The sequence below is a fragment of the Protopterus annectens genome, chromosome 13.part0 (assembly GCF_019279795.1).
Source record: "Protopterus annectens isolate FY-2018-M chromosome 13.part0, PAN1.0, whole genome shotgun sequence".
Lineage (NCBI taxonomy): Eukaryota > Metazoa > Chordata > Ceratodontiformes > Protopteridae > Protopterus > Protopterus annectens.
Genome location: NC_056747.1, coordinates 977,341,402 through 977,367,169, shown reverse-complemented (window position 1 = coordinate 977,367,169; position 25,768 = coordinate 977,341,402). Strand labels below are relative to the sequence as shown.

At 40.8% G+C, this 25,768-nt stretch overlaps 1 protein-coding gene across 6 annotated transcripts in view; it reads left to right on the top strand.

The window, feature by feature from the left end:
* The window catches only part of LOC122787886 (junction plakoglobin-like), an 803,785-nt gene that overhangs the window by 554,714 nt on the left and 223,303 nt on the right, over positions 1-25,768 (top strand). For 2 of the 6 annotated variants that reach the window (XM_044054808.1, XM_044054809.1), the window contains one exon: positions 20,872-21,399. The exons of the other annotated variants lie outside the window; for them this stretch is intronic. In XM_044054808.1, coding sequence (XP_043910743.1) covers positions 20,872-20,924 — 53 coding nt within the window. In that variant the 3' untranslated portion in view covers positions 20,925-21,399. Of the gene's footprint in view, positions 1-20,871; positions 21,400-25,768 lie in introns of those variants that run through there. 6 annotated transcript variants of the gene reach the window in all.

The following is a 25,768-nucleotide window of genomic DNA, read 5'->3' as shown; positions in this document are numbered from 1 at the left end:
ATGTAACAAAGCTCTGTGCATACTACAGGACAAACTGCCACAACACTGGCTTACATTTCTTATGGAGGAATACACATGTACCTGCATATATAACAGGCTCTACAGGCATGTCACAGGACAGAGTTACAGACACCTGTGTGAAAGTGCATAACCACAACCAATGTGAACACAGCCACAGCCATATATGGTAGCTAGCATAATATTACAGTATATGGACTATCTGATCAACACCATCCTCATATGTGCCACTCACACACTAACCCTACATATACTGGGCCACTACACAGTGTGGTCCGATGCCTATCTGTGGTATGGGACATGTGTGTGTTTGGCCCTACAAACATGTAAGCCAATAGGGTAACATACAGTGAAGCAGCATGTAACATCAGATAGAACAGGGCCAAGAACAATGAGATCTACCGCAGTCTGTGCACAGGCCAAGGTAGATATTCACAATACACACACACTGCCAGCAATCACCATAAGTACACAGACCTCAGTACTGTACTCACAACCACAGTATATCCAGGCTATGTCCTCAAAGAGAACCCCTACTATACATAACATGTATTGCAGTCTGATATCCCACTGGCTTATCAGATATGATGTCAATAAAATATGGTGTATAGGACATATGCACCTCTTACTGCATAACATATGTACACAGGTTGACAGAGTTGTCGCTGGAGGCACAAACACAGGGCCAATATTGACATGTTATTGTTATAACCTCATACATTTACTGTTGTAACAGGGTTTGTTGCGACATATGTACTATGAGGGATATGAGGTCAGTAACTCTCATGTCTGTCACCATGTACTGTCTCCAATCCTCACACTATGCTTCTGCAGTTCACAGATAGGTGCTCTGTGTGTAACACAAGAAACAAAAGGCACCATACACTGCCCAGTCTGCAGATGACCCTATAGATGGGGGTTTCCTCAGAAACATAGCACTGTCATGACACGTATTAAAACATGTAGAACAGTCATATCCACACACACCCTGTTAAACCATTACTCCAAAAGCAGAATAACAACACTTACATTCTGTAGTCATGTCAGGCGCATCCTCCTCCTGTGTGTTGGCCTGTTTCCACAGTGTATGTTATTAGAGGTAAATCCCCAATCCATCTGTGATGCTGTTTGCCAAACAACAGATCTAGGTCTTGCTCACAGTGAATGAAAAGGCCCAACACCAACATGATGTTCCTAGATATTGAAGTGTGTTTCCATGCAATTGGCTATAGGAATGTTACCACAGCTGTTTCACATGCAATCAGCTAGAGGAGGGATGCAATCCGTGCAGAGGCCATCAGCTGATCATGAGCATCACTTACAAAACACATGCTGCTGCCTAAGCAAAGTAGGTGTAAGTCGACACATCCACCAGAGATGGAGTGAGAGAGGCAGACAGAGGCAAAGATAAGTCAGGGAGGGTTGGGAGAGTAAAACCTAAGCATGTTTGTGTCACACATCTACCAGTACAGGGTATCAAATCCATGACTGACTAAGTATTGCTATCACATGTCTATGCAGTTATTGGATGTGCCACATAGGTTACATGCTGAGGAGCTCTCCAAACGTGTATGTGATGACGAGTGACATCTGCAACAGTGATATAGTAGCTATATGGTAGGAGTAGTATACGTGCCTGTCCGCATGAACAGGTGTCAGTGTCAACACAGCCATACTCTCTCAGGGACCCACACACATTGACACACTTAGCAGGGTCAGGAATACAACTCCTCACTAGTTAGTTTGCCACAATACAGTACTGTGCAGGTATCACATACACCACAGGGGTTATCCGGAGGTTATGTGGGCAAAGGGTATGTGGAGGTGTCTGACATCAGACAGCATGCTCCAGTATGCCAATGGGGGTTGTAGTGAGTGTGAATGTGGTCATAAGCATCATACACCACACACACAGAGACAGGGTGCCAGTATTGACATGCATGGGTGCATTGCTTCACTGGTGTGTAATGGTTGATTGTGCCAGACGGCTATACAAGGCTAGATGATGGATATACCTTGGCATCAGGCCACATGACAATCATCTACAGTGTGGCTCAGGGATGTAGTGTCTGGTTTGGTCCACACAGGTTGGTCTTGTATTCACCATCCAGTCACCTGGGTAACTATTGTGTGTGGCAATTGCTGTGCATTGCTTGACATGTATGTGTTCTTTAGTCCATGACATGGATGGTGTCTGGGATGTGCACACATCCCACATGCATGTACAGTGACATGTGGAACTGTACCTGTGGTGCCTGGCCCATGTTGTATACACAGATTGTTATCATCAGATGTGCCAGTCCTGGCCTCATGTGGTGGAAACTGGTAATGGACAGCAGGTTGATGCTGCACCTACATTGATAGCATGATACAGGTATTCACTGGTGTCAGTGGCATCCGTCCATACAGGGCATGTGTTTAAAGCATGTTATGTATTTTGTGGGTCATATTTGATGGCAACACAGGTGTTGCAGGTGTTCAGTGGGGAACATAGTGAAGGTGCACTGTCTGCATGTACATGTCTATTAGACTGATGTACAGGGTGTCATGCCCTCTGTAGTCCACTGCAATCACACCATGGTTACTATCTGTGGGCAATATACAGGGTACTACCAACATAGCGGTTGTTGCATAGGCAAGTGTGCTTGAGTATGATACATGGGTTGATACTGTTCTCTGGGTAATACAAGGGTTTCTAACTTTGTTCACCAGACCTTGATGTCACATGTAGAGGTATGGATTGGCACCCCAGCCTCTCAGCTATTTCACATCTGTTATCCCTGTAAGGTGGACATTGTGACATATATTAGGGCCACCATATAAGAAATTTGCAAAATCCACTCCACAATGAGTCCAGTTGTTACACACTCACAGCCACCTCCACACAGGATACAAATGACAAACACAGAAACACCTGTCATGCCTGGGATTAGAACTCCTGCCTAGCTAGTTTATTACACTACAGTACTGCACAGTTATTGGATACACCACTGAGATTACTGGAGTACACCTTCTCTAAAGGTGTATTTCACAGTGAATGACATCAACATGCTTGACAAAGTAGGGCATTTGACCTGCAGTGAATGTGAATAGCCTAAAAAGCATTGCTCCCTACACAGACATAGAAACACACACACAGAAACATCCACATTTGCCTTGTGTGGGAATAGAATCCCTATTAAAGTATTAGATCTTACTACAGCATTACACTGTTATAGGACGTGCCATGGAGATTACTGGGCTACACCTTTCCCAAAGGTGTAGTCACAGTGAATGACGTCAGCAGCCTTGCTAAAGTAGGGCATTTGATCTGTAGTGGGTGTGACAGGCCTAAAATGTACCACTTCCTACATAAACAAAGAAACACACACACAAACATCCACACTTCCCATGTGTGGGACTAGAGCTCCTACCAGATCTCTATATCACACTACAGCATTAGACTATTATAGGACATGCCATGGAGATTACTGCGCTATACCTTTCCCAAAGGAATGACATCAGCAACCATGCTAAAGTAGAGCATTTGAATTGTAGTGAGTGTGTCTAGCCTAAAAAACATTGCTCTGTACATAGAGACACAAACACACAGTTGCCATGTCTGGGATTAGAACTTCTACCTAACTAGTTTATCACACTACAGCAGTACACAGTTATAGGATGCACCACAGAGATTAATGGGCTACACCTTTCCCAAAGGTGTATTTCACAGTGAATGACATCAGCAGCCTTGCCAAAGTAGGGCATTTGAATTGTAGTGAGAGTGACTAGCCTAAAAAGCATTTTGCCCTAGACAGAGAGACACACACAGTTGCCATGTCTGGGATTAGAACTCCTACCTAACTAGTTTATCACACTACAGCATTACTCAGTTTTAGGATGCGCCACAGAGATTACTAGGCTATTTCATTCCCAAAGGTATATTTCAAAGTGGATGACATCAGCAGGCTTATCATAGTAGGGCTATGGGGAGGGCAGAGTGTGTGCATGGCCCATAACCCATTCATCTAGAGGTTGACACGCCACATGCGGGCACACGCAGTGTTATATTCCACAGGTACTTGTATACAATTGCTAGGTGACTACTGCCTTGTACAGTCATGTTGCACAGCTAGCACATGCACCACATAGTCTGTAATGCTGAAGAATACCGGTGCCTATTCTCTACAGTGAGTGACATTTACACATCATGTGGTTGTAGCCATTTGGCTGTGTGCTGGGTGGGACAGGCATCATGATGGATGGCTCTTTGTCACAGTCACTCTCTCTTCCACACATCTATGTATGTCTACTTTTGGCTTATTATAGTGTGTTGTCCTTGGATATATGTCTGTATTCCTATCCAATGTTTGTGGCAAGCATGACTGATGCATACTGAGGAGTGTATGCACTAACATCTGTAACTGTCAGATATGTATGGTCCACTGTTGTTTGCAGAAATGTGCTTCATTTGTTTAAGTGTTGTGAGGATGCCCAGTATGACCTTTCAGTATGTTGTTGTCTGACATTGCCTTCATTTCTCTAAGTGTGTCAGCATGTCCAGTATGCCCTTCTGTATTGATTGTGTGGATCCATTCCAGGTAGTTTGTACTCCAGTGTTGACCTTTGTGTTGTACACCTACAGGTAGCAAACTGTTTCTGCAGGGTATCCGTAGATCATTTGGCAATATGGGGACAAACTGTGCAGGGGATAGTGTGTACTGTAGGTGATTGTGTCTGTGCTGCTTCTGTTACATGGTACTGGTGTTAGCAGAGATATTCAGACATGTGTACTGTTATAGACTGCGATGTTTTATGTCCTCATGTACTGCCAGGTGGACATTCTTGCTCACAGTGATGTCCTGGGGACAAGGGTGACTGCAGCTGTGTCCGATATTGTGGGCAGATGCCTACATATTCATGGTAAGTTTTGCCATTCTGGAGGGGGAGCTGCAGACACTTGCTTCTGGGTCTGTGTATCCGGTTCAGCACCTTGGTACAGTGCTGACAGAAGATCCCATTCTTGTACATCCATCGACATGACAGTATGGCCTTATTTTGCTGTGACAATACTTCACAGCTGTACAGAGTCACACAGGTTACCTAGAGGCAGGGGCAATGAGTCAGGACATTATCCCTATTGTGGTGTATGGACAGGTTTGTAGTCACCCATGTATGTGTTTGCAGCCAGGGATAGTGTATGCACACAGCTGTGTCGGACCTTGCACATTCCATGTTGCCCATGCTCCCACCCCCCCCATTATTCTATCCTCTTCCATACATTATGCATACATTCTCTGATACTTTCACTAAGGTTATCACCTCATCAGAGCTGTGTTTTGGAGTTAGTCCACAGTTCATGCAGTGGGACATGGTGGACATGTTACTGTGGTTTGTCCACATAGCCTTGTATATGGCTTATGTGGAGTGTGTTATGTTGTTATTTGGGTGTCCATGACATAACATGCATTGGCAGTACGTATGAGACACATGCCTTTGCAAGAGGCCTGTTGGCCATTTGGTGGTGATGTGGGCCAGCTGTGGCAGGACATTGCATTCTGTCAGTCCTACAGTCTCAGACCACCATACAGTATATTCCCCTGGGGTGACTGGATAGGTGTCCTAGGTGTTTAGGTCAATACTTTCTATCAGTCTTGATCAGGTGGTGTGGATGCTGGCAGGGTGCTACCTATGGCTAGGGGCACTCCTGCATGGGACACCTGCACTGCATGCTGCATTCTTTCGCTATTGCCATATATATAGGTGGGGTCATATTGTACCCATTCCCAACAGCAGGGATACAACCAGAGAGGTACCTGTGGGTGGTGTTTGGGTGAGCTTGGTGCATGTTTGCTAGGGACACTACTTGCATCTGATGCACAGATATGCATGGGGCATTCCAGTTATGCTGGCATGTGCAGGTACATCAGCTATTTCCCAATACACCAGTCTTACCCCCTTTGTGATCTGCAAGTGTTTGGGCAGATGACACAGGTATCCTCTACTACAGGCCAAGATAATGTGATGCATACCTGTATGTACAATTCCAAGGGTGAGTCCATTTCACAGTTACACATTATATACTGTATGTCTGGGGTACTTTCCCCAGTGTATTGCTTGTATATCTAGCCCAACAGCCATGCCATGTCAATCTTTCAGATGGTGACCCATATTACCACCATACATTTGCAATGGCTTACTGCTAGCATGTGTTATACTGGTGGGAATTGTCTTTGGCACTGCAGTTGTGAGGACTTCGCCCTGTCATCAGCAGTAGTGGGAAATGAGCACCAGGTCATACCTCAACATGCATACATACTGACCACTCTCACACAATATGACACACACACCAACCTAACATACACATATCTGCATATTGTGCAAATGCTACAATCTATCATGATAAAAACAATATATAGATGGTACGAGTGAAGACACAGAACAAAAACCACAACAACTCACTCGTTGAGACCCAAATAAGGGTATGAGTAGCAGCAGATGAGAGTTCCAAATATTGAGGTGATAGATATAACAAAACTGTATATCAGAATAGAAAACCGGAACACTGTTGTTGAACCAAAGTTGTTTAAACAACTTTGGTTCAACAACAGTGTTCCGGTTTTCTATTCTGATATACAGTTTTGTTATATCTATCACCTCAATATTTGGAACTCTCATCTGCTGCTACTCAATCTATCATGATACCTTGGCCACCTCTGGGCATCTGTGCTCCACTGGTATTATACCTACATATATATGTTACTATGTTTCTACATAGAATTGGGGGGGGGCACACCTGACTGTTACTACATGTCTACATAGGCTATGGGGGGCACACCTGACTGTTTCTACATTGCTGCACAGGATTGGGGGGGCACACCTGACTGTTACTACACTTCTACATAGGATAGGGGGCCACACCTGATTGTTACAAGTGTGTACATTGGATTGGTGGGGCACACCAGACTGGTACTACATTTCTACATAGGATTGGGGGGGACACATCTAAATGTTACTACATGTCTAAGTAGTGTTGGGGGGGTCACACCTATTACTGCATTTCTACATAGGATTGGGGGGCACACCTGACTGTTTCTACATTGCTACACAGGACTGGGGGCACACCTGACACTTGTACACATTTGCTATGTCTGTACTGGTATGTCAGGTACTCCATTTCATTCTGTTTTCTAACCTATCATGCTGACTAGAGGCATGTAAGTGTACTACAGGTCTTATGTTTAATTGAACTATATATTAGTTTCTGACTTCCTACCCCTCAGAACTAACATCCCACTGCCTGACCTGATGTAGTCTGTCTGTGTAGGCTGGGGGGGAGCTTACCCACAGGCATCATTCAGTGGCCTTAGCACAGCCTTTATTTGTGTTTGTCTACACCTCTCCTGCTGGCTGTGACTGCTGTTGGGTATGTGAACCTCCCTGACTGGCATGTGTGTGTCATATGGACACACATGTGGCCCAGCACATTTCCTGCAGTGGGTTTTGTCACCACGTGTAGTACTTGCTACTATGGTGACACCCGTATTTGTTACAGAGCTCATGCTGCCACTATAGGTGTCTACTATCTGCTGGCATCACATTCAGCCACCCGATTCCCTTGCATGCTCACATCCATACCATAGAGACAGGTAACAACACATACTACTACATTCAGCAATTGGTAAGTTGAGTGACTTACCTTGTGGGTGTGCCAGTATTGAGGGTGGTGCTGAAGGGCTGCCTAAGTTGGATGCACATAGTACACTCCCTACACATGGTTGAGCACAGGTAGTGTCATGTTTGGCATCCCTTTTACTGTATGAGTCAGAGTGAGGTGTCATTCCCTGGGTCCCTCCTGTGTCAGTGTATGTGCTATGCATTGCCTCTTTGCCAAGGCCAGGGCATACTGTCATGCCTCCTTCTGCCTACTGGGGCATTCTCAGGTTGTTCCTCCTACGAGTCACTCTGTGCCTGTGCAGGCCTTGGCAGTGGAGGGCGGCTGTGTGGCCCTGCCCTATGCTGTTTCTGCTGCAGCTGTTTCCACAGGATCATATTGTGTAGCATGGCACATACAATGACAATTTGAGTACATGTAGCTGGTGAGTACTGCAAGGCTCCACCAGATGTGTCCAGGCACTGGAACCATGACTTGAGCATCCCAAACACATGCTGGTCTGTGCATGTGCCTCATTATGGAGTACCTGTTCGGGTGTATGTGCATTTCTGATAAGTGTCATCAGCCATGGCTCCAGTGTGTAACCAGCATCCCCCAGTAGGTGACCATGAGGGATGTCCCCATTGGTAAATCTCTGATACAGCTGTGTCAGATGCCAGACATGGGAATCGTGATAGCTTCCAGGACAGCCAGCACACACATTCATTATTATCCCCTGGGCATTGCACATGACCTGGCAGTTGATGGAGGGGAAGCCCTTACGGTTGATGTAGACCCTACCTCACTCACTGGGTGGTGCTTTGATGCATATGTGCATGCAGTCTATAGCACTCACTACCCCAGGGTATTCTGCTATTTAGTGGAACAGATACATATTGCTGGTCAACACCTCACAGGTGTTGGGGAAATATACGTGCTCACCGGCAAACCAAATATAATGTTTTTAACTAATTTGTTTTTAACAAATAAATTATTCAGTACCAACATTAATATTTATGTAGTTAAAATTGTTCTGATTTGTCTATTTGAAATTTTGAAAGCTATCCCCATTGGTAAAAGGAATCAATTACACCTGAATTAGAGTATTTAATTAAGGAATGTATTATTTGTTGTCATCTGATGAAGTCCCACTTGTTGAGACGAAAACGCAAATTCTAATGGTTGTATTTAAATGCGTTAATGTGGCTGTGTTTACGAATACATTTTTGAAATTATTTTTGGTGGAATCACTTGTCATGAAGCATTCTCTCTTGGATTACTGGTATTTGGTTTTGAATGCTTACGTTGTTGTTTTTACTGAACAGATACATATTGCTGGTCAACGCCTCACAGGTGTTGGGGAAATATACGTGCTCACCGGCATGTGCTGATATGCCATCCAGGAACTGGTGGAGTACCCTAGAAGCTGATGACTGTCAGATCCACATCATATCCCCAGTTGGCCTTTGGAAGGTACCTGTAGCTAGTATTCTTAGGCCTACACATACCTTGGTATCCACTGGGATGGGTTCCCCTCTGTTAGTTCTGTGTGTCAGGTGTGGCTGGCACAGCTCAACAATTTGCTGTAGGAGGTCCCTGTCCACCCTATAGCACTCCAGTATTTCCAGCTCATGTAGCCCCTGGTAGGTTACACTGGGTCTGTAGACTCTTCTCCGTCTCCTCACTGTGGGTTGGTTGACAGGATTCACATCCTCACCACCCTCAGCCTCTTCCACATGTTGTTGTATGATAGCTATTGCAGCCCCTATCATTTTGTTGTTTTGTTGGTTAAAAGTTCCCCACTTGTATATACCGGTGGTGTAGAGTATGTGGGAAAAAATAGAGGGAAAGGTATTTGCATAGTTTAAAGTAGTGTTCTAGGCTGGTCTTCTGCCTGTGTAATTGGCTGATTCTGATACATTTCATCTGCCAGCTATGCTAGTTTTCCTAGATTACCTTCCTACAACTGTTTTCCCTTCCCATTGCCTTCCTGTTTAAGCCCGGGGGTGTGCCACGCAAACACAGTGCTCAAATATGCACAGAGCTGTTATTTCCTAGTTTACTTTTTTTTCTTCCTTTAAAACCCGGTGCGCGGCATGCACACCCACTTAGGCAATGTAAAGAGTGCTAGGCAGTCTTAGACACACCCCCTTGCTTACCTAAGGCCAAACCCGAGCCACAGGGCTCCAGTCCGCTTACAGTATGCCTGACACACACCCCTATGATGTCAGCTAACTCCTAGGCTTGCACCAAGCTATTCCTGCTCTTATACTGTTGGGTGCTGACTAGCATGCAGGGGAAATCTGGGATTCAGTATCATTCCCCTCATTTGCATAGGATTGCCTGCTGATGCATAGTTACATGTCCTGCACTGCACCTCCCCTTTAGCAACCACTATTCACTGGCCATGTTGTCTTCTGCCTGCCATTGAGTATAATGGAAAAATAGTAATTTTGGTTAGAATGCTTATTTTATGTTTTTTTTTTTCTTATTTTCTACCCAATTCCATTTGCGCACCACTGCCCTATGCTTAAACAGCCGAGATTGGCTAAAAAAAAATAAAGGTTGATTTTTTTATTTTTCCAACTGTTTTCCATGCCAATGGTGTTATAGTTGGCCATTGGCATGCTTTCTACATGATGTCCACCCTTTATTTGGAGCTGTCATGGCTCAGTTTTGTAGTTTGCAGAAATGTACTCCGTTACTGGCAGAGTACATTTCTGCAGATTACACTAGTCCTGCACGGCCAGTTTCCAGCTTTCTGGATTGCAAATTCACCTAATTTGCATGTATTTCTCCTCCAAATGGGGAAATTTGCATACAGGGGCTGAATCGGTGCAGGACTAGTGCAGGAGCGCTCATGCACGTCCCTACAGGTTATTCATGGATCGCATGGCAGACATATTGCCTGATGGAGCTCCTGCACTAGTCCTGCATGCCATGCAGGGTTTGCTGAATCCAGGGGTTATTGTTTTGAAAAAAAAATCATTAAAACATAAAACCTCAACTAAATGATAAGAAGTCCATAAAAGAAATACACTAACACTCTAATATTTAAAATATTTAAACTAGTACAAAATAAAGCGGTTTAAAAATGTATCCTAAAATTGTAAAATACTTTAATTCACTTATAATAACCTATTTTCCTACCATATTTATTAAAATAATAAATTCAAAAACTATGCTAACCATGTACTAGTGATTATATATATATTTCAATCAAACTTTTTAAATAATCCAAAAAAAGTATGAAATACTCGTTTAGAATTTCAATATACAAAGAAAACATGAAAATGCAGCTTATTATATGATCAAAGAAACCAATCATTAAAAGAAAAAAAGTACTATTTACTTGGGTTTTCTTCACTTTTGCTCGTTTGAACATTCTAAAGCATGTTCTTCCTGTTTCTCTAAACTTCAAAGGTCACGGAGCGCTTCTGCCATGATGGATCCAAAATGAAGCTGGTCTGCTGTGATGCATAAAAGCAAGCTTGTGGCTTCTTTTAAACAACATTATTTTAACAATAACAGGACATAAAGTGGAAAAATATATTTTAACAGTTGTTTTTAACTTGAAATACGGCTCTCAATTGCAAAAGACAAGCCGTGAATTAAGTAAAAGCTGTTCATGCAGTTTAAAATACCACAAATTCTAAAATGGTCATTTAAAGTGTAGCTATTAATAATATTACATAAGGGCACACTAAAATCCACCAGCAATGCCAATATAAATACTAAGCAAATCAAGATCATTAATAATCTACCTAAGAAAAAAAGCACATCTCTAAGTAACTACTACAATTCAAAGTGACAGCTGTATTTCTAAAAGACTGTTGCAGATAAACAAACAGAAAAATCCTAGTGAAAAGCAGCTCATTTACTCAGGTACCATCCTGATCTTTATGATAATTATACCTACTAAAATATATAATTAATATGAAAACAACTTATATTAATGTGAAGATTTAAAAATAAATGACTAATGCTGAAGCTGAAAACAAGCTGTTCCATTAGACCCTAACCACTTCTGCTGGAAAGTTTAATAATATTACAGGAAATAAATAGTTATCTTTTGTTTTTAAGAAACTCACTCAAATAAATAAAAAGATTGTACCTTTGTGATGTGTGATATTCACAAGAAGAAGATTAAAGCAGTATTCTAGAGAAAAATATCAATACAGACATAAAATAGACTCAATCATCACTTTAAGTTTTTTGCTGTTTTTTTTTCTTTAGTTGTCCACCCATTTCTAGTTGCTTGCCTCTTTAAACTAGTCAAAGACAAATCCATTTCTTCAGATTTATCCAAAATATTTTTCTTCTGTGTAAACTCCAAAGGTTCTTCAAGTGTGTTAAAGGCTTTTTGTCCTACAGTATGAAAAATCTTAACTCTTGCTGGGAAGATAAGTTGAGAGGTGATGTTCAACTTCTTTAAACTCTTAATAAATGGGATGCAAGCTTTTCTTTTTGAAATCACTAAGGAAGAATAATCATTATCAAATCATATATTGTTTTCTTTCTTTTTTATTGGAGAATTTGACCAAGTTTCTTTAATACCAGATCTTTGCCTAGACCTGAAAGGAGTTTAAAAATAACTGATCTTGGAGAAGTTGGATTTTCTTTTAGAAACAAATTTGAACAAGACCTATGGGGTCTCTCAATGCTAAAAGAAAATGCTTCTGGTAAATTCAAAATTTTAGGTAACCGGTTGTTTAAAAACTGAATCATGTTGTCTCCTTCTTCCTCTGGTATTCCATGCATCCTGGTATTATTCCTTCTAGATCTACTCTCCAGGTCTTCTACCTTTCCCAAAAGCAAAGTATTCTGTTTTAGGATTAATTCAACATTATTTTCATTTTCAGTCAGCTTTCCATCCAAGTCATTTACAGATTCTTCTGTTGATATCTGAACGGATTGTTTCTTAATAACTTCATTTAATAAATCCAGTTGTTTCTTATAGATTCTTTTATATTGTCCATTTAATCTCAAGCTTATCCATTTTAACTGAAAGATCCTGGATGCTATTAAGAATAGATTGTAGTTCCTTCTTCATCAAACTCCCCTGAGAAGAAATTTTAGAGTGGCTTATGTCTAAAAACTGTTTATAAAGCTTCTGACAAAATAGTGAATTAGAAAAATCACAAAAAATTGATTTTTCTTTCACTTATTATTACAGAATTAATTTAGATAAAAAAATTAATCATGCAAATTAATCTTTCAATCTTTAAAGCATATTTCTGTCAGAATAACTAGAAGAAGCAGAGCAAAAATTTTGCGCTACTAACTGTTCATCATCTTGGCCACTGTAAGACTTACTTCTTAATGGAAATATCTTAACAGTGTTATCCTTCTGTGTCACAATAATGACCTGATTGTCACACAGAAATATCTTGTTTTTTCAAATATTTTATTACAGAATTTTATTTGCATTCCATCTCTTGTCACCATCTTTAGCATCTAAGTTGTGAAATATTCATGTACTATCCATGCATACATCAGTGTACATGTAACACCTGCACAGCAGATCTGATATGGTGTACTTGCTGACACTTTTTTTAAGAGTTTGGTTAGGAGTGTACATGTTGTTACTTTCGTTAGGATACAAAATTTGTACACTCCTAATTTTGATGTATTATTTTCCTCTGAGGAGCAGTATTGTGGTATGTGAAAGGGTCACATTTTCTGTTACAACGTGTTGTTGATTTTCACTTCTGTGCCAAGAAGTACAGAGAATATGAGAGCTGTATAATTTACCTTCAGTAGGAACAGTCACAGGGATTTCTGTTCCTTTACTTTTGTTTGTGACCAGACTTATTCTCAAGGATAATTTAACAACAATCCACAACTGGGTATGGATAATAGGATTTACCCATGGTTTGCACTGTCTGATCATGAGAGGAAGCCTGAGTGATTAAACAAAGGCAAATGTGGGTAAATCCTGTGTTACCCAAACACAGGAGAGGATTATTGCAATTATACAATGACATCATTTAATGTCATTACATAATAGGACTTTAATGCTCTTCCACCAGTTTTTAGTAGTCTGAGGCATCCTAGATATGTACTGCACATACTCTATGACTACACAGTACATTCAGTACACTGCTACTGCTACTTTTTTTTTTTTGGCGTTGGATATTTTGTAGAGAGTTAGTTGTATACAATTGTATGCATTTTTGCAGAATACAGAGATGTTTGCCTCACATTTTTTATCTGTTCTTGATAAATGTTGTGGTTTTATGGGATACAATTGAGGAATTAAATCAATAAATAATGAGAGACCTTAGTTTTAGGAGGTGAGAGATTTGCAGTGGAGCTTCTTGGCGAAACGTTCTCTGCTCTGAAATTGTACATTTTTTAATATGTTGCATTATTCTTCCCATGGAGCAGTTATTACTGATTAATGTTTTCAATTCTCCACTAGCAGTACAGAGAATATTAGTTAACAGAACCTCTCCCATTTTGAACTCTGGACTTACAAAGAGCACACTGGTTTGTCCTATCAGCATGCTCTTTTTTGAATATAAATAAACCATTATTGTGTAAGGCCCCCTGCACCACATTAGCAATGGGTGCTAACCCTAACCCTAACACTCCCCCTTCCCCCAATCCTAAACCTAAACCTTACTATCATTAAAACCTTTCCATAACACTGCCACTACACAAGACAGACTCAGACAAACAAACATACACAAACAACACATCTATCCTCTAACCTAACCCTTATTCTAAATTGCACAAATTTTTGCACAAACACACATCCATCCTTCCCTCATCCCTGACCCACACCCTAACTCACACACACACACACACACACACACACACACACACACACACACACACACACACACACACGCACACACACGCACACACACACACACACACACACACACACACACACACACACACACACACGCACATGCACACACACACCCATATACACACACAGACACACACACACACACACACACACACACACACACACACACACACACACGCACTCTCAACACCCCAAACTCACTTACATGCAGTGACATTCTGGACCACTGACATATTTACCATTTGGCCATCCGTGCTGTCAACATTAAATCACACCCTACATTTCTCAAACAAACATACATTTGCTCAAATGAAGGTAACCTACTGGTGGATGAAATTTGAACTCTCAAGCTTCAACTGCCGAAGGTTTAACTCAACAATGCTCTTTGTTCCCCCATAAGAAATTACTCTAGATGAGTTGTGCCAGAAGTGATTCCCTTTTGGGGGAATTTCCCCTTCTTTGAGTTGGTACAACTGTGGAATTGGTATACATAAGTTTGGATGGGGGTAGGGGCTTAACTCCCACATTGGGAGGGTGAAGGGGACTTGCCCTCTGCAAATACACTTAAAACACTTTTTGGCAAGATATTTTTGGTGAATGCCATTTGGAGATTTTAGTCATTGGTGCATTTGATTTGTCTACTCATAGTAGAAAGCATACTGAGTTCATACTGAGCTGAACAGAGGAGGGACACAACCACAACTCTGTGCTGAAATTTCAGATGGCTAAAGGCTTCTGAGCTTCCTAAAAAACATATGTTGCCTGTTTTATTGCTTATTTTTACTATTTATTGCTTATTCTTACCATTTATTGCACTTTTTATTGTCTGCTGCCAACTTTTTTACTCTATTTTATTACTATAAACAAACTGCTCTGTTGTGCTGCCTTACTGGGCCTGTTAAATCATTTTAGGGACTGTTTTCAGTATATGTAAAGCTTTTTTAACCATTTTCACTGTTTGAAAGGTATTAACTGGAAATGTTCTCCATTTGTTAAGCATCTGTTTGTATATTGTATCTTTCCTGCCAAGGAGTATATCATACAACTGATTTGTTTGCAGTTAAAAGCATTCTCTAGAGTCTCCTTGCTCTATTTTTGTTTAAAACTTTTATTTGGTGTCTCACTGCTGTTTTTATGCTGTGGTAAACATTTATGTAGTGTTTTCTGCCTAAAACAGTGCATCTAGTAGCTGTAACATAGTCCAGACTCAGGTTTGCTATTTCTGGACCTGGTTGTTTGTTTGTAGTGGCTGTTTGTTCTGAGCACATTTTCCAGGCCATCTTGGATTAGAAAGGGCCCTTCTGCACTCTAGTGACAGGATCATTGATTGGTCCCTGGCTGGTAAAGGTTGGCTGGTCTTGGGCTTGGAGTAACTATCTCATTGGTTCTTTTGAGCTTTTTTAAAGTTGTTTAAGGTCTTAACCTTCTTTAACCTTCTGGTATTTAATCCCCACCCTTGAGTGGGTTTCTGCTTGTTTGCTCATAGAGCAGCACTGCAGACTGCCACTCAATTGTGCACCATAGCCGGACAGATAATTTCGACAATTTTTCCCTTAGATACAGCTGTATCCCAACAGTGTAGTTCTTCATCTTTAGTACATTTCTGGGCAAAGAGGTAGTACTAGTGAAGCTGTGTAAGCACCCCATTGTAATAATGGCCTCAAGTGTTTTTCTGAGGCCCCACTTTACCTACTAGTGTAGCATTAAGCCTAACCTCTGAGGTATTAACACAACTCACCCAATAGATATTTCTAAGTGTGACCCCTTTCCCACCATATTCCTGTTTCTGACCATATAAATTCACCTAGCACTATGAACGGGCAATTTCCCACAATTTCTCCAGCTAGCTTGGTTAACATGGGCATCCTGAGGCAGTGTAGCAACTGCCTCATGTACACAGACAACCCTCTACTTCTAGTCCACCCAAACTCAACATGTGGGAGATACAACTATATTAAAAATCTTGAATCAATGTTCTCTTACATGCCATTCAATACGTCTGACACTGAGTGGGTTGTCAGCATGCACACTTCACCACCTACTCCACCGGAAACCACATCACACATACCTACATATGCGAAGGTCCTCACCACAAACTTACCCAAACCCCAAAGTCCTCCCAAACACAAACACAAGCACACTACATGTAATACTTCCTCTGCAGAAAATAATACACACAATAGCTCATGTGCCAATGTCTCACCTGTCATCCCATAAGGCTAAACACTAAACCTGACATATTAGCCATAGGACAGTCCATTATGAGACACACAGATGTCCCTCTCACCAGGCTGGATAAGGAGAAGGTCATGGTCAGCTGTCTGTCAGGTGCCACCATCTGCCATATCACATATGCACTCAAGTCTCTCAACTACAGGTACCGTTATGACTCTGTCATAGTCCATGTTGGTGTGAATGACTTGAGATGTACCTCTCTGGACTATATGAAGACAGATATGATTGAGCTCTCAGACTATGTGTCTCAGGCAGGTATGTCCTTAGCCTTAAGCAGCATTTTACCTTCACCTAGAATGATGTCTCAATACAAATAGAAAATATAATTGACTTCAATAACTGGCTTAGTTTTTGGTGTCATTCTAAGGGGATCCAGTATCTGTCAGCCTGGGATGACATGATCGACAGACCTGGATGCTTTGCCAGAGATGGTTTTCATCTGTCACCCCTGGGATTTTGGCTACTGGCTAAGGGCCTTGCCACCCCGATAGTGCATTTTTTGGGCAGTGTCACAAGGATAAAACTCCCAATGTAAAAATGCCAACTAAAAACAACATCAAGTTCATATTGCTAAACACTTGGAGTCTTAACATGAAACTGCACTCACTGGAATAGTCCTCCCTATGGAGGATGCAGACATTTGTGCAGTCATGGAGACCTGGTTCAAGGCTGTGAAGAGCACTCCAGCCATACTGGGTTGCATCTCCTTCCACATGTTTAGTCCATAAACTAAAGGAAAGAAGACTAAAGGAGGCAGTGTATCAATATGCATCAAGGATAAATACACCTCCAGATTGGTCAAACAGTATGACACCCCAGAGATACTTCAGATACAATTACTGTTGGTAGGACACCTGTTCAAGTCATTGCCAGCTACAGAACCCCTTCCATGAATCAGGACATCCACTCTGCCTATTTGGATCAACTCGAGTCTATCAAGATACATCATAACACCATAGTTTTGGGTGATTCTAACTACCCTAGCATTGACTGGGTGACTTACTCATGCTTAAACTCATCTGCCCAAAGGTTCTTAAACTTTGTCAACTCCAATGCCCTGGACCAGCTGGTTGACACCCCCACCAGCAGCGCCAACATCCTGGACCTCGTGCTCACAAATATGGGAGACCACTGTAGTTCCCCCACTGTGAGCTCATCCATGGTGAGATCTGACTACAAATCAGTCTCATCTTGGGTAACTATCACGCCTGGCCCTCCGCTAGCAGCAACTAGACTAAAAAACTTCTCCAAAGCAGATTATAACATCTTACAGGATGGTATAAATAGCTTAATTGCACCTCTCCCCTCAGACGGAACCAATAACTATGCTGAGCTCTACACCAATGCCCTATACAAGCACCTGTATAACTGCATTGACTTGGCAGTACCTGTTAGGACCAAAACAAGCTCTTCAAGGAAAATCAAACCTGCCTGGTGGACAACCACCATAAACAGGCTTTACAATAAAAGGAAGAAACTGCTGTCCACGAGTAAGAAGGAGCAGTCTCTAAAATGAAGACACTCCCTCCTCAGCTTCAATTTGCAAATAAGACTTCTTGTGAAGTCCTCCAAGGCAAACTACAAATCCAAATTAGCTTCCTCAACAAAGGACAACCATAAGGCGTTCTTTAGTTACATCCATAACCAAAAAGGCAATTCCAGTTCCAGATTTGCACCAAATTGGTAGTTAATGGTAACACATACACTGAGCCGGTGAACATAGCTAACCTGCTAGTCAACAGGTTTGGTGAAAACTTCCCTTTCCCATCCCTGCCACACATACTTCATGACATCCCTACCACCTGTCCCCTATCTTGTATCTCTAAAGAGCAGGTCATAAATGCCCTCTCTAAGATGAAAAACACAGTATCAATGGGACCTGATAAAATCCCAGGCTGCATCCTACATGGGCTCAAACAAGCATTAGCATCACCATTGGCTACTCTTTTCAATCACAGTCTAAGCACCAACTTCATCCCAGCTGAATGGAAAACAGCCACTGTTATCCCCCTGCACAAAGGTGGTGCTTCTACTGACCCCAGGAACTACAGACCTATTAGCCTGACTAGCCTTACCTGCAAGGCCATGGAGAGAATCATCATGGACCTTATCAACAAATATATAGGTAATCTCCAAACACTTGACCCTACTCAATTTGGATTTGTCAAAGGGAGACTGTGCCTGTTAAACCTAGTGGACTTCTTTGAGACAGTCACCAAGGCCCTGGATGAGTGGAAATCTGTGCATACAGCCTAACTAGATGTAGCCAGGGTGTTTGACACTATCGCACACTCAGGCATCATTGACAAACTCACCCAGCTAGGTATTAACCCTTGTATCATAAGGTGGGTTGTGAACTGGTTCTCTGATAGAAACCATACAGTCAAAATAGAAGACTCCACCTCCAACAGCAGATGCGTTACCAGTGGTGTTCCACTGGGACCTCTACTGTTTGGAATCTATTTCTCTGAAGTAAAAGCTAAAACCAAGAGACTGTGGCTGACAAATTTTGCTGCGGACTGCAAACTGGGTGTGGTTATAGAATCTCCAAACAATGTCAACATCCTTCAAGAAGGTCATACGCAAACAAATGATTGGTGCCAAAGTCATGGCCTCAAACTCAAAGCAAAAAAATATATTATCATCCCTTATGGCAAGAGTGATGTTACTGAAAATTACCATATCAATGGCAATAACCTAAGTACCCATTCACTGGTGTGAGATCTGGGCACTCAGGCTGACAGCAAACTTGCCTTTGATCACCATGTCTCCAGAGTGATAAGAAAGGCATTCTATATGGCTCACCCTGTGAGTAAGGATATTGTCTTGAGAAAATGTGAAGTTATCACCTCCCTGTACTCTTGACTCATTAGGCCAATAACTGAGTACAACTCCCCTTTTGGCATGTACCTTTCAAAGCACCTGCAGCAATTGGAGAGACCACAAATGTTCCTCACAAAGAAAATTCTAGTTCTCCAGCAGCTATCCTATGTGGATCAGCTGAAATTACTGTCACTTTATTTTGTTTCATACAAACTACTCAGAGGCGATGTCTGTCTTGCATATAAGGTGATCTCTGACCCCACTGCTGCACATCTCCAAGTCAAATGGCACACGGGTTACTCACTTTAAAGACTTAAACCTGGTATGTGACATCAATAGAACCTGCTGGAGGGAAAGATTTGTCTACCCGAGGTACCACACCTTTGAAATAGACTCTCACTTCACATCAAACAGAGCACCTCATTGGCTCTCTTCAAACACAATCTGGATAATTGGATTGGTAACCGTAAATTCACCCAGGGGCTTCCACCTGTGTCCCTCTTGGACAGGGGCAATAGGTGCTGATAATGGTAACAAGGATAACATTTGGCAAGGCTTGTAAGGGCCCTCTGGCCATTAGCCTAGTAACTTCCTATGATCCTATGATACTTTATATATATATATATATATATATATATATATATATATATATATATATATATATATACAGACACACACACAGACATACATAGACTAACTCTAAGATTGCTTAAAATAAGATGGATTGTCTATGATACTGCAGTGTCAGTCTTAATATACATAATACAATAATCACAGTTTTGTGATCAAGTTTTTGAATTTTATTCAGAACTGCCTGACATTTCTGCCTGGCGCCCTACAAAAGTATTTATGTTTCAATTGGAGAACAATTATTTTCATACAATAATATATGTCTGCACTTTTGTATGAGTATTTAATGAAGTAATTAACTAGCTTGTAATTTTTCTGCTTGAGGAGAAAGCAGGTCATAATTCACCACCCAATTCCTTTCCATTTTGTATTCTAGTTCAAGGGAATTCAAAACATGACATAAAAATAAGATGGCATGGTTACCATAGGAACTGCATTGCAGTGTTCATTTTAGTAGGCAGTGTAACTTGGTATAAGAATTATGCTAACTTTCCAAACAGCACTGGTTAAAATCCAACTTCAGTTTATAATTGTATTTTTGCTGCAGAATTCATTGGAGCATCTCATTTTAAGAACAGCAGATGGTAACATTAATTGAGAAGCAAATTCATCTTTTCTGAATACATCTTAAAAGTATTCCATTCACACCAAGCATGAAAACGACCCTCTGGCCCACATTAACACATTATCTTTCTTTGCTTTTTCTCTGTAGAAATACACAAATCCTGCACCTTCAAGGAAACTACAGCACACCGTGGAAAGTAGAAGACAACAAACATTTAAACAACCACAACTTAAATGAAATAATTACACAAGCTTTTATAAAGGAACCAATTTTGAACAAATGCCCATTGCATTTTAAGATCTATCCCATATTGCCTGCTTTGCTTCTCTACTTAATTACTCTCTTTCGTTCTTACAATGAGCAACAATGATTTTTGGAACCATGTAATTTTTTGTTGTAAACGCATTTCAGCAATATTTGCATTTAAACAGTATTATGAAATGATATAGCATGTTAATAGTTTTTTTTATATACATAAATTTTTTTAAATTTTTATAAGCAATTCCAGGTTCAGTAAATAAAAACTTTTATCATAAATACTGTACTATAGTCATATTTATTCTCTACAAGGAGCAAGAGGAAAGGTATGTTGCATTTTAGTATACTACTCAGTATGTAACGTTTCATTGACCCAAAAGACATGCACTCAAGATTAAAGAAGAATCGCACATGAGATAAATCCCCCACTCACATTATTATATTTAATATTAACAAACTGATATTTTTAAGCAGAAAAAATAGCAATTTACTATTAATTATGATCATGCATTATATCAAAAGCATAATGAGTTTCTCTGATTGTGTGACTGTTCTATCTTCCTTGAAAATAAAACACACACACACGTGCACACATGCACGCAAAACCGTTTGCTAGCCAATCAAATTTAATTGTCATTGCTTTTTTCACTGCGTTTTATATCAGTTTTGTGTTATGAATACATTCCATAAATTATATAAAATGTTGGCATAGTATATTAAAGATTTTACCATATACTCCTTCTACTGCATGCTATGCAGAAACTCCTCAAAGGTTGCCATTATGTGCTCATTTAGCATTCTGCCTCTCAGTTGTATGCTAAAATTTGGCAGTTAGCAGAGAGGATTAGAACTACAAGCTGTTAACAAGCTGCTTACTGTGGTTCAGGTTTTGATTCCCTTCCTCAGCCTTCACTTGTCTACCACATGACCTTGAGCAAGTTACTTATCTAGATAGTGGTTTAGGAAATTGGGCTAGGCTCCTCAATACTATCCTGAATGCATCTATATTACATAATCAAACTTTTAAAAGTTGGAACGTCATATGGTCGGCACCATCTGATCAAACTTTCAAAAGTTCGAAAATGTAATAAAAAAAATAAACCAAAGAAAAAACTTACCTGAATGGTTTAAGCAGGGGGACAAGCACCCCTTCACCCCACCCCCCACCCCACTCTTTAAATATACCAACTCCGAGATCACACTACAATGCAGTAAAGGGAAATCTGCCTATTCTGTACTCTACAGAGATCTACGTTGAAACGTTTGAAATTTTGAAAAGTTCAGTCATATGGTGTCGACCATATGACGTTCGAACTTTTAAGAGTTCGACAACGTGATATAGACCCTCCTGAACTGCAAGCCTAATAACTACATATGAAGTTAAAATCATGCAACACTTACACTCCAAGTATAACTTTATATGATATGCAAACTTTTAAGAGTTCGACAACGTGATATAGATCCTCCTGAACTGCAAGCCTAATAACTACATATGAAGTTAAAATCATGCAACACTTACACTCCAAGCATAACTTTATATGATATGCATGCTATGTATACCATACTGCATAGTCCACAAATTGTGTCATAAATCTAATTACATAATCTTCTCATTTCCTTTGTTTACTCATTTTTATTGTCTTTACTGAATATTGTACTGACATGAATTATTTGTTCTATCTGAATCTGATAAGAGTGGCTACAGGGTGACTTACATAGTATTACATGGTGATGGAGCAGGTGACATGATATGCACAAGTTCATACTTTTATAAACAAAATAAGGCAACAGGTAATATTATTAAATTATCATATAATATCACTATATACAGCATTCACATTAACAGGCCAACAGTTAATCAAAAACTAACACTAACCTACAGGAAAAAAATGTATCCTTTGAGGAAAGGGATGGGGAAATGAAAGGGAAGAAAAGAGAGAGAAAAGAGAGTCGAAGATAATAGAGCGACAGTATAAATCTTGTGTTATTTTACAAACTAAGAACAAGAGCGATACAAGAGGAAAGCTCAGACAGATCAACCAGATTTCAACTTGTAGGTTGGGGGACATTTCCCTGCAGAGGCATTTTGTTGAAGACATGACAGAATTGAAAGTCAGTTGTAGAGACACATGGTTGTGGCAAATTCAATGCGGGCACAGAAACGCTTGCTGTGCCATGCCTACAGTTACATTAACCAAGTTCAGGGGAGGAAAAAATGTCTATGGACCCCAGGATCATAAGGAGAGCAGGCAGTTTGGCAGGCACCCATTGTAGGATGCCAGTCAGCATGTTAGTGGCAAAAAAAATGAAGTGTGTAATTGGCAATTTCTTTATTAATGTGGCAGATAAAGTAATGAGTGTTTTTCTTTGTGTGTACTACGTCCATGTAGTTACAACTTGTAGACGTGTGTAACAAGCAGAGAAGAAATCCTGAATGTTGGTGTGCTCACACTTATACTTCAGTATGTGTTTTAGGTGACACTTCTTAGAAACAATTGCTGTCTTCCAGGCAGTAACAGGCATTTTCAAGAGCAGGGATTCTCTGTGGGTATCTGCCCATTTTTTTGTTCTTGCTGGAGCATGGTAAGAAGGTCAGACAGATGTACAGTAAGCTACCTTAGTAACACTTTCAGCTGCCATCTGCACACTGCTACTTATCTGACACTGACACACCCACTAGGCACCCTGCTGCAGGTTTCTGGCTGAAATAGTTTATCCTGCACTTATCAACTCCTTGTTACTTGATCCAGAAAGAAGCATCACATTTTGTCAAGTCCTGGTTTGTTGACATTTAAAGTGTATACCTTAGCAAAGTCTCATATAGTAGATACTTCAATGCGACTGCTGTGGTATGGGCACCAATTTTTTCAATGCTATGCTACTATATTTCTAGACAAGGGTAGTGGGATTGAGCTTCTACATTGGATGGTACGGTGGGAGAAGCCTTCCTGTGATAAATGTGTTTTATTTACTTTTTGTGACGTTTATATCATGATGTTTTATGGTTAATTTGTTAAGAACTTGAAATATTTCATTTGCAATGTTTCCATCTGTGTATATCAGGACATGATGTTTCATGATAAGATGTTCTTCTGCACCATTACATGTATTATGCTTCAATGTTGCTCTGTCCCTCCTCTTGACCACAACTTAATGGCTTAGGATACTGTTACAGACTAGGTGAGCATTAAATGATTTCAGCACTGGAGATGACCCACCATCTTCATTAGGAGTTGGGGTATGATGTTCCTAACTCTGACCGTAGCAGGTGTATTGTACACTACTTCAAAGTTTTGGGCTCAGTCATACTGTCTGGTGCTCTAATTGATTCTCGTTTCCACTTCGAATACGTCATGGGCTCCATAGGTTGCAATACTGATGAGATTGAGACTAGTGTCGCAAAGCACATAACCTCGCCATCATTGACTTAACTCAAACCTAAAATCCCCCTGCTGTAGAATTCTTGGTTTATTTACAATGTGTTGACAGACAGTTGGTTGTCAACATCCAAGTTTTCAAAGCTATGTAATTGCTTTCTTATCCTGTTAATGTCATGAGATAACAAGGCTTGTTTAGTAGCTGAATACTTATTATAGACTCTCTGATACTGATTCAGAGAAATGGAAAGACATGAGTTAATGCCTTAAATTCTCAGTTTTTAGTGGTCACTTTTTAAAATGTTTAAAGTGGGACATTTTTATGGAAGTAGGATTTTGTAGAACAAACCAAATCCACAACCAGTACAAAGCACAGGACTTCACATTTCCGCCTAAATAAAGAGTGGTGACTTCAACAATTGGCTAAGTTTATGGTGTCATTCAAAGGGGATCCAGTATCTGTCTGCCTGGGATGACATGATTGACAGACCACGATGCTTTGCCAGAGATGGTCTGCACCTGTCGCCCCTGGGATTCAGGTTACTGGCTAAGGCTCTTGCCACCCCTATAGTGCCTTTTTTAGGCAAACTTCAAAGGACAAAACCACCACCGTAACAGGTACAAGCATGCAAAATCTGAAGGTAATGCTACTCAATGCTAGAAGTCTAAACCTCAAAATGCACTCTCTCGAGGCACTCCTAAAATGGAGAACATCAATATCTGTGCAGTAACTGAGACCTGGTTCAAGGCTCCAGAGACCACCCTGCAATACCAGGCTACAACTCTTACCACACTTTTCGCCACCAAACCAGGACCGAAACACTAAAGGTGGAGGAGTGTCAATATTCACCAAGGATATTCACACCACCAGGCTAGTTGGCCAACACAATGTGTCTGAAATTCTCCAAGTGCAACTAACACTAGGTAAGACTGCAATCCAAATTGTAGCTTGCTACAGATCCCCACCATACCCCAAGATTCTCACTACACCTTTCTAAACATACTGGAAAATATTAAGATAGAACCAAACACCCTAATACTGGGTGATTTTAACTACCCTGCCATTAACTGGGAAAACTACTCATGTCCCAACACCTTTGCAACAGTTCTTGGAATTCATAAATTCCAATGCCCTGGATCAACTAATCCATAGTCCCAGGGCTCCAATATCCTAGACCTGGTCATTACCAACATGGGAAATCAATGCTCCATACCTATGGTCACCCCTCGTTAGTCAGGTCTGACCATAAGCTAATCACCCTTAACATCCACATCCCACCCCCAGTAAAGAAACCACCATAAAAACTTCTCCAAAGCCAACTTCATGCTACTCAAGTCAGAAGTGACAAACTTCATGACACCCATGCAGACAGGAACTGAAAGTTCAACTGCTGAATCCTACACTAAGG